The 12,850-nt window shown below is 36.3% G+C and overlaps 1 protein-coding gene across 1 annotated transcript; it reads right to left on the minus strand.

Moving 5' to 3' along the window:
* Positions 1 to 4,244: 4,244 nt before the first annotated feature.
* On the minus strand, positions 4,245 to 9,565 carry LOC149083641 (26 kDa secreted antigen-like). The gene is made up of 4 exons (XM_089235404.1): positions 9,394 to 9,565; positions 5,894 to 6,017; positions 5,661 to 5,795; positions 4,245 to 4,477 (listed from the first exon to the last, which is right to left on the minus strand). Exons 1-4 carry the CDS (start codon positions 9,535 to 9,537, stop codon positions 4,302 to 4,304), a joined length of 579 nt encoding a protein of 192 aa, XP_089091530.1. The 5' UTR covers positions 9,538 to 9,565; the 3' UTR covers positions 4,245 to 4,301.
* Positions 9,566 to 12,850: the final 3,285 nt, after the last annotated feature.

A 12,850-nucleotide genomic window follows, 5' to 3' on the forward strand; every position in this document is an offset into this window, starting at 1 on the left:
TGTCATTGAAAATATAAATCAGCGTGTTTTTGATCTTTTCAGGAAAAGCTGAAACATTCGTCCGAGTGGAAGACGAATTGAACTCTTTGACTTATTGCATTTAACCGTCTTTTCGGTAGGAGCGCTTTTAGACGCTCAAATGTTCAATGTCATTTCTGGGCAGGACCGTCTTAAGACGTCAAAATTTTCCATGTCAATTCTGGGCGCGAAAGCTAGTTCCTTCCCCCCAAAACCCTTTGTGTCATGATTGACAAGCTGTAACTCCCCTTCTCATTCAGGTGTCCTCCCTTTGGGGCTACTTCACAAGAGCAGAAAATTATACTCGAGGAAAGAGTGCGTATTTTATTGTGTCCTTTCAACAAGACCGCCCTGCTTAGGTTCAAGTACCGCGGACGACAGGCTATAGACATTCCCATGCCATAAATACAATAAAATGGCTTCGGTAAAAAGAATATAATGGCTTCGATAGAATGCTGCATACTTCGGCATCGTTCACGAGATGCCCAGTTTTGTTAATTGACAACTACAATTGTAAGTTGTTTATTCATTCTGAAAATGGCGGGAAAAGGGTTTTGTACTTGTCTGTTTAGAGTTCATTTTTTTCCGCACGCATAGGAACTAGCTATTTCCAAGAAATACAAGGGTGAAACACAAATTACACACACACAATTACCTTCAAGGGGAAATAATTATTTAGAGTAGCTGAAGCCTCCCATTTGCCGGACATCATTTTTTTCTAGTTTTTCTTTTTCTCACTCAGATATTATCGACGAAATCGTTTTTTACTGTCATGATCCTACGAGAATAATATATGTTAAAGACAGCTAAATTATGGAGGAGGGGGCGGGCAGAAATATAAATTCGGCCAATAATATATTTTCCTGTCAATAAAAATTCCGTGACCTAGCGACGCTAAGCCTGTAAACCTTTTTTTTCGGTTATTTTTCCCGTTTTTATGAATTTTTAAAGTTTCTACGGACTTTTTTGCACACCCTGTTCATTAATTCTGGAATTATCACTTTCATTAATTCTGGAATTATCTGTCATTAATTCTGGAATTATCACTTTCATTAATTCTGGAATTATCACTTTCATTAATTCTGGAATTATCATTTTCATTAATTCTGGAATTATCTGTCATTAATTCTGGAATTATCTGTCATTAATTCTGGAATTATCACTTTCATTAATTCTGGAATTATCGCTTTCATTAATTCTGGAATTATCGCTTTCATTAATTCTGGAATTATCACATTCATTAATTTTGAAATTATCAATTTCGTCAATGCTGAAAGTATCTCTCATTGATTTTGGAATTATCTTTAATTGCTCTCATGAAAGGAATGCCACATGCGACTCATGAAAGGAACAAATCGAAATGAAAGAAGCAGAAATGAATGGATCTGCCCCTGGTTTTGCTTCAAAAAATGCTTGATTAAAGCTGCGAAATTTGTGGCTCGCTGTCTTTAGCAGTCCTCACATTTTGGTGTGACTCATCTTCCACTTACGGAACTGATTCCCGATAGTTGGAACCGCTCACAATCCCGGAGTGATGCAAAACACCTTATTTCCATTACCTCAAAAGAGGCAGGGTTGTGTCGGAAAAATTAGCAAGTAGTGGCCCCGTGTTCGCAAGTATCAAATCATTGGCGCATAAGGGCTGGAGATCGCAGCTTGGGATTTCAAAAATTAAACTGATTCCCGAAGTTCTAGACCGTGGTGGACTGGAGGTGGGTGAGTCTTTGAAAGCTACTGTTTGGCGCGATTGATGGTTCGCAAAGAAACCAGTAGTGTTGCCACTTTTTTACAACAGTGTTTTTGCTGACCCCAAGATGTTTAATAATCTATAATCAATTAATAACGTATTCATAAATTATTTTTATAGAAGATTTATTTTATTGTATAATTATTGTATAATTACTTCCTTTCATTACAATTTACAAACGCTTAATACACTGAATAATACATTTTTATCGACAAGAAAAATATTCATTCTGGGCCCTTAGGCTAGAACCTGAAATATTAGTCTTCACGAGAAATAATTATTCATAACAATCACTGGAAAATCCTGATATTGGGAAGAATTCTGAAAATAGCCAAATTTTCAGATCAGGGGTCCCATATCACGCCAACTGCACACGCCCCATACCATCACAGAGCCTCCACCAGCTTGAACAGTCCCCTGTTGACATGTAGGGTCCATGGATTCGTGCGGTTGTCTCCATACCCGTACACGTCCATCAGCTCGAAGCAATTGAAACCGAGACTCGTCAGACCAGGCAACGTGTTTCCAGTCCTCAACAGTCTAATGTCGGTGTTGTCGGGCCCAGGCGAGGCGTAAAGCTTTGTGTCGTGCAGTCATCAAGAGTATCCCACAAGGGACAGAGCGGGGGCCATGTTTGGTGTTTGCATAGTCATCAAGAGTACACGAGTAGGCCTTCGGCTCCGAAAGCCCATATCGATTATGTTTCGTTGAATGGTTCGCACGCTGACACTTGTTGATGGCCCAGCATTGAAATCTGCAGCAATTTGCGGAAGGGTCACACGTCTGTCACGTTTAATGATTCTCGTCAGTCCCGTTCTTGCATGATCTTTTTGCGGCCGCAGCGATGTCGTAGATTTAATTTTTTACCGGATTCCCGATATTGACGGTACACTCGTGAAATGGTCGTACGTGAAAATCCAAATTTCATCTCTACCTCGGAGATGCTATGTCCCATCTCTCGTACTGTGGTGGTCGAGTGGTTATAGTGCCGGACTCGTGATGCGAGGATCCGGGTTCGAACCCCACAGTGGTGGTCGGCTGAAGTTGGTTTTCTGTGGTTCCCAACTTCAAGGCGCAAATGCGAGCCGATCTCCCCGTTAAAAAGTCTCGCCACAGAGAGCAACAGTCCTACAACGGTAAATCATTCAACCATAGCACTTCACTCATAGTTTGTAAAACTGGGGGCAGATGACAGCACTACACATAACAAGCATTACACAGAAACAAACTTTACGTCAGGTTGCACTACACGTACACGCACATTCCCGCATGTACCTATTCTTTGGGGGGTTCTGCGGGGGGGGGGTGCATGTGTGGTGTAGCAGTAGTAGGTAGGGGCTCGGGGATCCATGATGTTCTTAAGCAGCCACCTCGTCGGGCAATTTGCCTGTTGTGGCGTTGTATTTGTATTTCTAACCGTGTTGTGAACCTAACGTGAAGTTCGTACTGTGTAATGCTTGTTTTGTATAGTGCTGCCATCTTTCATCAATTTTTCTAACTATGCGTAAAGTGCAATGATTGATTAATTCCCAACTTCGAGGCGCAAATGCGAGCCAACCTCTCCATTAAAAAGTTTCTCCACAGAGACCAACAGGTCTACAACGATAAATTATTCAATCATTACACCACTTAATATCTTATTACATTTAATTTCTTTTAACCGTTGCACATAAATATGATTTATTATAGTATAATTCACCACAAATTGTCAGATGCACGGGAATGGGGGGGAGGGGCACCCCCGTATAATAAGTTATCGTATATTGAATCACTAAAAAATGTTTTCATTTTTTCTGATTTAATCCAAATGTGGTTCAGTTGCATCAAGTTGCCAATAAAAAAGGCTCGCGAAGCTGGGCCCTGCTATCATTTATTGATTCATAATGATAATAGATTCATTAGAAAACCAAACATAGAACTTGCGTTTCGGCAAGTCACTGTATTTATTGCATGTCAATATAATTACTATTATATAATATATATCATTATTATTATGATCGTTATATTATAGTATTGTTAAATTATGTCACTGTAATATTATCGTGTGAGCAAATGAGACGTAATGACAAAATAATAGCGAAATCGTTTATAGACGCTGGTGTTTGACGATAAGTTGCCAAACATAGCAGCAGGAGGTACACTTCATAACGTCACAGCTGCTTGACTCTGATTGGCTGTAACGAGGAGAATCCGAATTTCTAAGCGTTGGTGGTTTTTGGGGACATGAGGACGGTGTTAAAAAAAATATGATTTCTTTATATTAATAACTATACGATCCCTTTAAAACACGAATGACATAATTATCTGGGCACTACATGTTTTTTGGGTACTTTTTCAAAGGTCTCTAGAACGAACGGTAAAATGCCATACGCCCTATTTGCTATGCACACTGTATAAAGACAGGTCATCGCACTTAACCGAACTAGTGTGACGATGTCCAATAAAAACCACAACGTTCAAAAGAGTCAACAAAAATATATCCATTTATCCATTTAATTAACATCCTTATACATCTTGGTCACGTTTTGGCATCAACCTAGACGAGCACGGACAGCAAGAAATTGCCAGCGACGGGTGGTTCCACAAGGTCGAACTGCTGAACGAATTTCTTGAGATCGAATCCGATTCGGAGGTTATCGATGAAAGTGCTGACCGGGCCGATATCCAAAGTGCTTGTTTGTTCGTAGTAAAGGATCACGCTCATGCGAGTCACTGTAACGAGTTTGAAAATGAATTAAAATACATAGTAGTATGTATTACCAACAGTATTACCAACATGAACAACAATTTTTCATCGTGATTTTAGATCTCTAGTGTTCATAACCATGAATCTATTTTTAAACAAACTATCAAACTTATCTCAATATCGGAAGTTGGATCATAAAACGGTTTTTCTAGCGGAAAAAGCTGTTGCCTATTTGTCTCTCCAGCACGTGATCAGCAAGAGATGAACGGATTGACCAATCAGACACGTGCGATGCTGTACAATATAAATTTACTCAGGGGAACCCTTCTGAACATAGTCAATCTTTATTTGAGAGTATAAGACACAGAGTCTATAGTTGTAAACATATGAATCTTTAAATTAGACTTAATTTCTGTGGAGAAATAGTGGTGTTTTTTTTTTTCACGATTAAGTGATAAACATAATTGCAGAAACATGGTTTTTTCAGTAAAATTCAAACTATGGAGGAAATTGAATGGACTAATTGGCAAAAGAAACAGCGATTTCTGATGTATTGCATCTATACCTGGGCGCAATTCTACAATGTACATAGGTTTTACCATGGGATACGCTCATTGGCGAAGATCACAATTACGTCATTAAAGATCGATCCGGACGCTAACGCTTCCATTTCGGCTGCAACACGTGGCGAACGTGCCTTCCTTAAACATGGTCGTCCGGATGCTACACGATCCTCCAACGTTCCAGTTTCCTCAAACCGCTAAAGAAGCTTTTTGAGGCCTGTTGCCGTTAAAGGCCCTTTTCCAATCTTCACATTCTTCTGAACTCGGAATTTACGAAAGGCAATGGTCGCCTATATTCCTGGTTCACGTAAAACAACTTCACCAAAGCTTTATCCTTCGCACTCAGCATCTTTGTTCACATACACGGTTTACAACAGTGAACTGCTTGTGGATTAGGAGTGAAAGTTCTTATAACCGTCTCATTTGCATATTTCCACTAAAGTAGCTCGTACCAGGACCACCTATCGCTTGTTTTTTGAGTTATTTTTTTCCGGTCTTGAAAAAATTCCCGTGACCTAGCGATGCTAACCCTGCAAACCGTTTTTTATTTCGGTTATTTTTCCGAATTGTATGAATTTTTAAAGGGCTCTCTACGGACTTTTGCCCACTCTGTACTTTTAATTATTTGGTGGATGCCGATACTCACTCAGTATGCTTGGTAATGATGGCGATACGTAAAATACCACAGTGCGACCGTCACTGATTCTATTGCCGGGAATGTTGACGACGAGCCATTCCAGAAATTGACTGTTTTCCAGACTTCCAGTCAACACATTAGGTCCTAACCAAACAATTAATTATTTTCATTAAAATAATAACTCGTAATTCATTACAAAAAATTATTGAACAAAATTGAGGGAACAAATATTGATTATCTACCAATCATGATTAAGGTATAGTTGGCGGATTTATTCGCTGAGGCGAATGACACCGTTGGCGGCAATAGTGATTGGTACGTGGGAATCTTCGTTCCATAGTCAACATCTTTTTCGCCATAAGTCACCTATTCAAAAACATAATTATCAATTTTCTAGGAAAGAATAAACATAATGCAAACGAAAGCTATCAATTTAAAGCAATGCATTGCAAGATTAATGCACAAAGGTTATATCATCAACAATAATTTCCGAAACTTACTGAATCACCTGTTAATATGGTATAATATGGTACTACGTTAGGTACCAATATAGATGTTGTACCTTGGCCATAGTAGATCTTGAAACACTTGAAATGTGGTTTTAATAATATAGAATTTTAGCCGAAGTTGTCGGTGTGCAAGAGATTAGAAATACATCAGCTCACAACTGAATGTGTTTTTAGCTCTTTGTCTGTGACCATGACTGAAATTTTGCAATTAATTGGCACATTTTAGTAAAACAAATCTCTTGTTTTTGACCACGTTTTTTCACAACATAAAAAGTTTAGTGTGAACTATCTTTGGTAATTATAATCTATGCAGTCACCTGGTAGGGCTAGGATTTTTATGCTCTAAAAACTTCAAAAAAATGCTCTATAAAATATGCATTTTTATTCTCTTAAAAACTAAATAGCCCTTTAAAACAAAAAATATGTCCTAAAATGTTTCTCATTCCTATCTCAAATAACATTAGTTTTAGCAAAATAATGTCATAATGAGAAGTGTTGAAGCTGTCAAAACTATTTTGAACCATTACTAATTGTATGAACAGAAAATTATTCGTTTTACTAACTAATCTCATCGAGCCAAAAAAGAGCAAGTTTTTTTAATTTATTTCTCCTAATTTACCTTCAATTACTCAACCTGCACTAACTTTTGATATTTATATTCTTTGTCTTTTAAATACAATTTGGGTTTTAAATGTTCGTTCTACACTTTTTTCCCATAGAAAGTTCAGCTACATTCATTTTTTCTCTTCCACTCACTTTCGATTATTTCCCAGTCAAATTCGCTTAAAAAAAAGCAAAGTTTTTAGTGTACGATGCGTTCAACAAGTGAAATTCCTTGAGAAGAGAGGTGAAAAAACATTTTATTGTTGATCAGTGCCAGATACAGCAAATGTTGACATCACGGGTGTTATATCTAGTCTATTGCAATCACCTAGCATCAAGGGAACTGACAAAACTAAATGTGTAAAAACATTCCATTTTGCTCTCTACAAGTATGATGCAGAATAATTCTGTGGTGTTTGGTCAGAACATGATCACTCCAAAATCACATTTTTGAGATATAAGCATTTTCATTGTCATTTAAAAATAAAAAATAAAACATACACACAAATACAAATGAAAATATCATACATCAGCATGTTGTTTAGCCGTATGCATGTATTTGGGCATTTATCTCACTTCTAATTAGTTGTAATTAGCAAGACTTACTAATAGATCAAAAAGCCATTTTTTGGAGATGTCATGTTCTGACAGAATTATGCATTTCATAAACAAATATGTCCCTACCTTCGTTATTATTAATTTTGTATATATATATATACAAATAATAAAAATTTGTGTGATTATTTTGATATTTATTTTCTATCCCAATATATGATTTATATTCAAACAAAATTCTTATTATCTTATTATTCCAATAATATTTAATAATAATATACTAATTTAATTTCTCTGATATTTTTTTCTTTAATGCCTCTGCATAATTTTGTGTCTCTGCAATATTACCCTGTTTCAATTTACAATACTCCTTGTTGTACCTTGGAACATTTTTTGCTTTACCAAAAATCTCCCTATTTTGTGGTTACAGTACAAAAGAAGGAAAATAATTTAAAAACTTATATCATGTTTCGTACATTATACGGATACTGAAAATGAATTTAGTGAAGAAAAAAATGAAACAGCTCCATATACTTTTCAAAAAAGAATTAACCATTCACAAAAATTGAAACCCATCTTTGCATCCACAGATTGTTTCAAATTTATTATATTTAATAATTATGTTAATATTTTTATTAATGACATTGAAGACGCTTCATAGACTCCACATGTGTTAACATCATTAATTTGCGTACATCATATCACATCATCATCAACCATTTTCAATCCGCTGCTGGATGAAGGTATCCTCTAAATTTTTCCATTCTGATGCTTTAGCCATCCAGTTGACTCCTGTCACTTTCCTGATCTCATCAATCCATCTTGTGTGGGGACGCCTTCTCCGACGTTTAACACCACCGGGGTACCAATCTAGAATACTTGTGGTTCATATTTCTTTTTAGAAGGTTTTTGGCCGTAATCCTCCACGCTGGCCAGTGCGGGTTGGAGGAAGCCCATCCGCGTCCGTTCACCACGTGTTAAACATGGCTACTTACAGGCTGCACCACGAGACGGTGCGGATTGGACTTTAAGCCTCTATTCCTAGTCGATTCCTTCAAGTCCTCATAATGAAGCAATTAAAGGGTCTTCTTCTAATTAGCAAGTAAAGACTATTCAACAGCCCTTACATCATATATCATACAGTATAATCTATGCCTCGACTTGAAACAGACAAGGCACAACTTATTATTTCAGGCTGCCTTTGCCATTGAAGGCAGTATTGAAGTGGAATAAAATAAACTGATAAAATGATAAATTTTAAGAGAATCAGGTGAAGTCTAAACAACAACAAAAAAAAACTGATCAATATTATTAGCAATTGGGGGGGGGGGGATTGAATAAAATGTAGGAATCGGTTTTCTGCTAACTGTTTTGAACTAAATGTTACTAAAACTAAATACATTAATTTTTCCTTGAAGTCAACAAAGTATTATTATTATCTTTCGCAAGTTTAACTGAGCTGGTGCTCCTTGTAACTGTGGTCATCTCGAACAGGTTAATACCGTCAAATGCCTAGGAGTTTTCATCTTGATTCGAATTTAAAATGGATCACATGTAAACCACATTCACTCTAAACTCCGGTATATAATTCACAGACTTTACTATCTCAAACTCATATCAGCTCATCTTTTCTATTGGTCTCGCATTACTCATTTTTTCATCCTCATCTGCTATACGGATTATCAGTTTGGGGTTCCGACTACATTACAAATTTATTCCTATTGATTTACCTTCGAAAAAAGAATAATCAGATTAATCACTGATGACTATAGATCATCAATTCATCAGCGCTTTGAGGTTCACTGAAACACCTTTACTTTTTCAATTCTATCCTTATTTTGAAAACAAAAATTCTGAGGAAAAAATGAAATATACTGTCTCGAAGATTAGGAGATGCGAAATAAATTTCCTAAAGTGAAGGAAATGTGCCTTTGAAGAACAACATGTCATTACAGACAAAATTCGAATCCATTAAAATGCCTCTTGTATTATCAAAAACAATATCCAATATGTGAATAAATAATACACCACGAAAATGATATTTTAAAGGAAAAGAATTATTATGGCTCATTTACCTCGAGCTGGGAAGTCGGAGCTTCGTCAATGGCTGCCGGAACGATGTTTGCTGCACGGAAAGCTTCATCCGTCCCCAAGCGATCGGCAAAACACGCTGCGATCAGAACAGCGAAGGCTGGAACCAACAGAACCAAGGATTTCATGACTTATCGGTTGATGCGTACTGTGTATGCCTCGTTCAGAAAAGGCTTCATTTTATATACATTTTCATATACGCTTATTCCCAATAAAGTATCGAAATCACTCAAACGATGTACATTTAACATATGTTTGAGAAATGACACGCGTTTTTCAGAAATGTGATATTTCACGAATTTCTGGATTCGCGTTTGCGCTTTGAATTTCATTTGGAAGACTTTTGTCATAGTGACATTCGAGCGAATGGTTTGTCAGATTCCGAATAAGGAATGAATTTGCTATTTCCGTTCATTAAAAAAACATTCAATTTGTCTGCGTTTCGGTTTTGAAAATAATTACTACTTTGAATACTCCTATAATTTTCGTGAATTTGCTTAACTGTTCGAACAGACTGATATGATAGAAATTCTCAAGGTCTGCAGAAAAGACGGCGTCAATGACCATGAATTTCAGTTACGCCGAGAATGACTGTTTATTTTACTCCTGGTCGTATAATGCGAGATTTCTCTTTCGAGACATTACAGTAAAAACATATCAATTATTTTCCCGGTTTTGTTAGAACTAATGAGCACATACACGACTCTGACTTGCGAAAAGTGCTGGAAAAATCACGTTTCTTCCCCTTTTATCACAAATACGTACTTATCTGATTTAAGAAGAAACGCGTATACGTAAACCTGTCAAATTCAATAATGATACTGTTTTACCCACTAATGACACTAGAGGGTGTGCAGCATGATTTAGTTTGTATTGAACACTTTCTGACTAATATGTATTTAGTATTTCTTTGTTCCAAATTCTTTGGTGATCAAGCTCTACCGGGGCAATATTCGCGAATTTCTTTTCCTCCTATTGATAGTCGGATAAATGATATTGTATATACAGGGTAATTAGGCCTATAATTAAAGTTTCCGTAATCCGATCAGTTTTTTCTCAAAAATGAATTATCCGAATAAATTCAAATTTTAAGGATATCTTAATGAGACCATAGGACAGATTTATAAAATTAAAAAAAAGTTCAATTTTTGAAATTTTTTTTTTCCATGGTTCATTTTTAGCGTAAAGTTTCCCAACCTTTTTTGTCCCATCGCCCCCTTCTTCAGAAATTTTTTTTCTCCCAACGCAATCTAACCCATAGGATCCTATGTTATACCCGTAAGCTTCTACCACCCCTCAGAAACATTCCATCGCCCCCACGGGGGCGTTAACGCCCACGTTGGGAATCACTGATTTAGCGTGTATATACCAAGTTTCAATGAAATACGTCCACCAGAACGGGAGCTATACAAGTCTGAGTAGTTATACTCACACTGATCAGACCTACACAGCTCCCGTTCTGATGGAGGTAGTCCATCGAAACTTCATATGTACTCAATATGGACCATGGAAGAAACGAAATGCAATAAAAAAAGTGCCACTTGTTTACCTCGTGGCCAAAAATTAAACTTTTTTTTATTGCATAAATTTCTTTCCCATGGTCTCATTAAGGTGTCCTGAAATGTTCGCTGTATTCGGATGAATAATTTTTGAGAAAACCTACTCAGAGTACACGGGCACTTTAATTATAATTTACTGTGACTATACATCCCGTTCGGGTGAACGGGACGTAAAGTAAATAGGTATTGGTAAAACGGGAGAACCGTTTTTCTTTTCTCTTGTTCTCATGTGCTTGTATTATATGACTAATTTCTACGTTCCGGTACTGTCACAATTGATACATTGTATACTTCATGACGTACACATATTTTGTTCCCCGTTTTGTTTCATATTTTGTTTCTAAAAATTGTAGAAGAATGAGACTGACCCCGATTCCAAATTTTGAAAACTCTCTTTTGTATTGAAAATAAAGGCAATAAATTAGTTTTGTGTAATCACCACCCCCCCCATATAATTGTACCATAATTTATAAGTGAATAGAACCAAGCATAGTATAGGTCTTTTAAGAAATTAGCGGAAACGCTCTTACTTATATAATAAAAATTATATAAAACAAAACGAAGTTTTTTAAATAGTTCATGAACATGAGATTGCCATTTTAAACTGCTGTCTACTTTTAAACCCAAGTATTTGATAGCATTTACTTCTTGAATTGCATCACAATGACAATGAGGGTGCAAATTACACACAAGGGTGTGAAGTTTAAGATTACGATGTAAATCAGATTTCATAAGATTGAAATTAACGTATTTTGTCTTCTGTAAATTTAATTTTAAATTATTAGCATAGAACCATTTTTGAATTAATATTAAATCGTGGTTAATATGATTCTTAAGGCTGTCAATATCATCACATGAATACATTAATACAGAATCATCGTCATAAGTGATCATAGAACCGTCGAATTCTAAATTACAAAGATCATTAATGAAAATCAGAAAAAGCCGAGGGCCCAATATAGATCCTTGTGGAGCTCCTCTATTTATATGGACATAATCACAATGACAATTATCCTGTATTATCCTCCAAATTATCCTGTATTTTGACTCTTTGTTCTCTATTAGATAAATATGAAGTGAACCAATTTAGAATATGATCCCGAATACCAGCTGAATTGAGTTTTTGAATGAGAATATAATGGTTCAAATTGTCAAAAGCCTTCGAAATATCTGAAAATATTGCAACAGTAAATTTGCTCTTGTCAATGCCATTATGAATAAATTTCGAAAAGGCCGAAAGGGCATTATCAGCACCTCGTCTTTTTATAAAACCAAATTGGTTTTTAGCAAAAAAAATTCACAGAATACAAAAAATTATATATTCTAATTGAAAGAATTTTTTCAATAAGTTTAGAAAAAACCGGTACAATTGAGATAGGCCTATAATTCAGCAGAGAATTTTTATTGCCAACTTTAAAAACAGGGGGTGTACCACCTTCTGATTCTTAATAGCCAATGATCCATACGTAAGAATCACGTTAAGAATCGAGCTCCGAATACAACCACGGTGTGATTGTTAAAAGTTATTCTTAAGGTCACGTGACGATGGACAGGCCGATAAATTTCCCTTTTTGGGGAATTTCGCCATTGGCCAATCAGCGCCCAGCTAAAAATTAACAACAACTTGTTGTTGACAAGATGGAGAGGAAAATAAATTTTAGAGCGACGCTAGCCTGAAAAAATGGCGGAGATTATTTCAGCAAATGTGAATACGGTTGAGAAGAAATGATGAATACATAATATTTTTTGTAACACATGTTGCAGTAAAAAACAAACATATCCATATTTAATCATCCGCTATGATTCGAATCAAAGATTCATTCCACGTTCACTGGGATGGATCCCTGCCACCCTCCATGAAAAGGGGCTATGCTATATACGT

This window comes from Pholcus phalangioides, unplaced genomic scaffold (genome assembly GCF_987345545.1).
Source record: "Pholcus phalangioides strain wild (caught in Gottingen) unplaced genomic scaffold, Ppha-v1.0 ptg000008l_1, whole genome shotgun sequence".
Taxonomy (NCBI): domain Eukaryota; kingdom Metazoa; phylum Arthropoda; class Arachnida; order Araneae; family Pholcidae; genus Pholcus; species Pholcus phalangioides.